Source organism: Lactuca saligna, chromosome 5, assembly GCF_052625555.1.
Source record: "Lactuca saligna cultivar CGN05327 chromosome 5, ASM5262555v1, whole genome shotgun sequence".
In the NCBI taxonomy this organism is placed as follows: domain Eukaryota; kingdom Viridiplantae; phylum Streptophyta; class Magnoliopsida; order Asterales; family Asteraceae; genus Lactuca; species Lactuca saligna.
The window spans coordinates 187,861,213-187,863,309 of record NC_136421.1 but is presented as its reverse complement, the minus strand read 5'-3'; the positions used below and the strand labels follow the sequence as shown (position 1 = coordinate 187,863,309).

Genomic DNA, 2,097 nt, shown 5'->3' with positions numbered 1-2,097 from the left:
TGTTCGCGAGGGGAGATACAGAAACTGGAGCAAGAACTATGGGCTCTCACAATGGTTGGTTATGACATATCAACCTACACCAGTAGGTTCTATGATCTGGCAATTCTTTGTCTGGATATGGTTCCTATAGAGAGCAAAAAGGTTGAGAGATATATTTGCGGTATGTCGCCCCAAATTCAGTCAAGTGTTTTAGCCTCAACGCCTATTACTTTTGATAGTGCCAAAAAACTGGCACAATCTCTTATCGACCACGGATCCCGTCAAAACTCTGTGGTTTCTACTCCTGAACAACCCAAGGAGAACAACAACAATAGCAAGAAGAAGGGTTGAAACAAGAGGAAGGGAAAATCTCCTCTGGAACCTGCAAAGAAGCAACAAGTAGTGGCAGTCCATGCTACTACTGTACCTGCTACCATAACCGCTATTGTACCTGCTGCTGTCCCTAATAATCTTGCACCAACTAAGCCTTATGATGGTACCCTACCTAAATGCAACAAGTGCAATTTTCACCACAATGGAACTTGCCAAGAAATGTAGTGCCAAAACTGCAACAGGAAAGGGCATACTTCCCCGATTCTGTAGAATGCCACCCCAACCACTTAACCAAGTACCTACCGCTGGAGTAGGCCGAGCATGCTACCAATGCGGAGATGTGGGGGATTTCAAGAAAGATTGTCCAAAGGCTGGAAATGCCGGTGGAGTTGGGAGAATACTAGCCCTGGGTCATGAAGAAGCAGTGACAAACCCTGCAGTGGTCACGGGTACGTTCCTTCTCAACAATACTTATGCATGGATTCTATTTGACTGTGGTGCTGAGAGGAGCTTTGTGAGCAATAATTTTAAACATATACTAAATCAAAACTCCCAACCACTAAATGAAACTTTCACAGTAGAAATGGCTAACGGGAAATCTGAATCCACCAACGATATATACATAGGATGTATCCTTACCTTAAATGACTTGTCTTCTCAAATAGACCTTATGCCGTTCTCTATTAAAAGTTTTGACATCATAATAGGTATGGATTGGTTATGCCCCAACCATGCCGACATCCTATGTTATGAAAGAGCTATTCGTTTGAACTTACCAACTAACGAAACTCTTATTGTCTATGGTGACAAAACCGAAACGAACCTTCAGATCATTTCTTGCATTAAAGCACATAAATACCTTCGCAAGGAGTACTGTGCTTTCTTAGCTCACCTGGTAGACAAAAAGCAAGAAGTGAAAGATATCACAAGCATTCCAAAGGTCTACAACTATCCTGATATTTTTCTCGATGATCTTCCAGGAGTACCTCCCAAACGACAAGTTGAATTCTGAGTCGACTTAATCCCTAGAGCTACCCCCGTAGCCAAATCCCCTTATCGTCTTGCGCCTTCTGAAATGCAAGAATTTTCCAGTCAGCTTAACGAACTCCTTAACAAAGGTTTTATAAGGTCAAGCTTCTCACCTGGAGGAGCACCGTGTTGTTCGTAAAGAATAAGGATGGATCATTCCGCATGTGCATAGATTACCGCGAGCTGAATAAACTTACCATCAAGAACCGATACCCTCTGCCTCGCATTGACGATCTGTTCGACGAACTTCATGGTGCGAACTACTTCTAGAAAATAGACTTAAGATCCAGGTATCACCAATTACGGATTTTGGAGGAAGACGTTCCCAAGACTGCGTTTAGAACTCGTTATGGTCATTATGAGTTTATAGTGATGCCATTCGGATTAACGAATGCACCTGATGTGTTCATGGATCTAATGAATAGAGTTCGTCGTCCATTCCTGGACAAATTCTTCATAGTCTTCATCGATGACATCCTTATCTATTCAAGAAGCAAAAAAGAACATGACCAACATCTTCGTCAACTATTACAAACCCTTAGGACCGAAAAACTTTATGCAGAGTTTTCAAAGTGCGAGTTTAAGATTAGGAAGGTTGAATTCCAAGGTCACTTGGTCAGTTCAGAAGGAATACATGTGGACCTTTCCAAAATCAAAGCAATTGAAAACTAGCCAGCACCCACAACACCTACGGAAATCCGACAATTCTTAGGTCTTGCTGGCTACTATCACAGGTTCATCCAAAATTTGTCCCGA

General features: G+C 42.3%; 1 protein-coding gene across 1 annotated transcript; it reads left to right on the top strand.

The window, feature by feature from the left end:
- Window positions 1–472: 472 nt before the first annotated feature.
- On the top strand, window positions 473–1,324 carry LOC145046042 (uncharacterized). The gene has a single exon (XM_078994314.1). The coding sequence runs from the start codon at window positions 473–475 to the stop codon at window positions 1,322–1,324; it is 852 nt and encodes a 283-aa protein (XP_078850440.1).
- The last annotated feature ends 773 nt before the right edge of the window (window positions 1,325–2,097 follow it).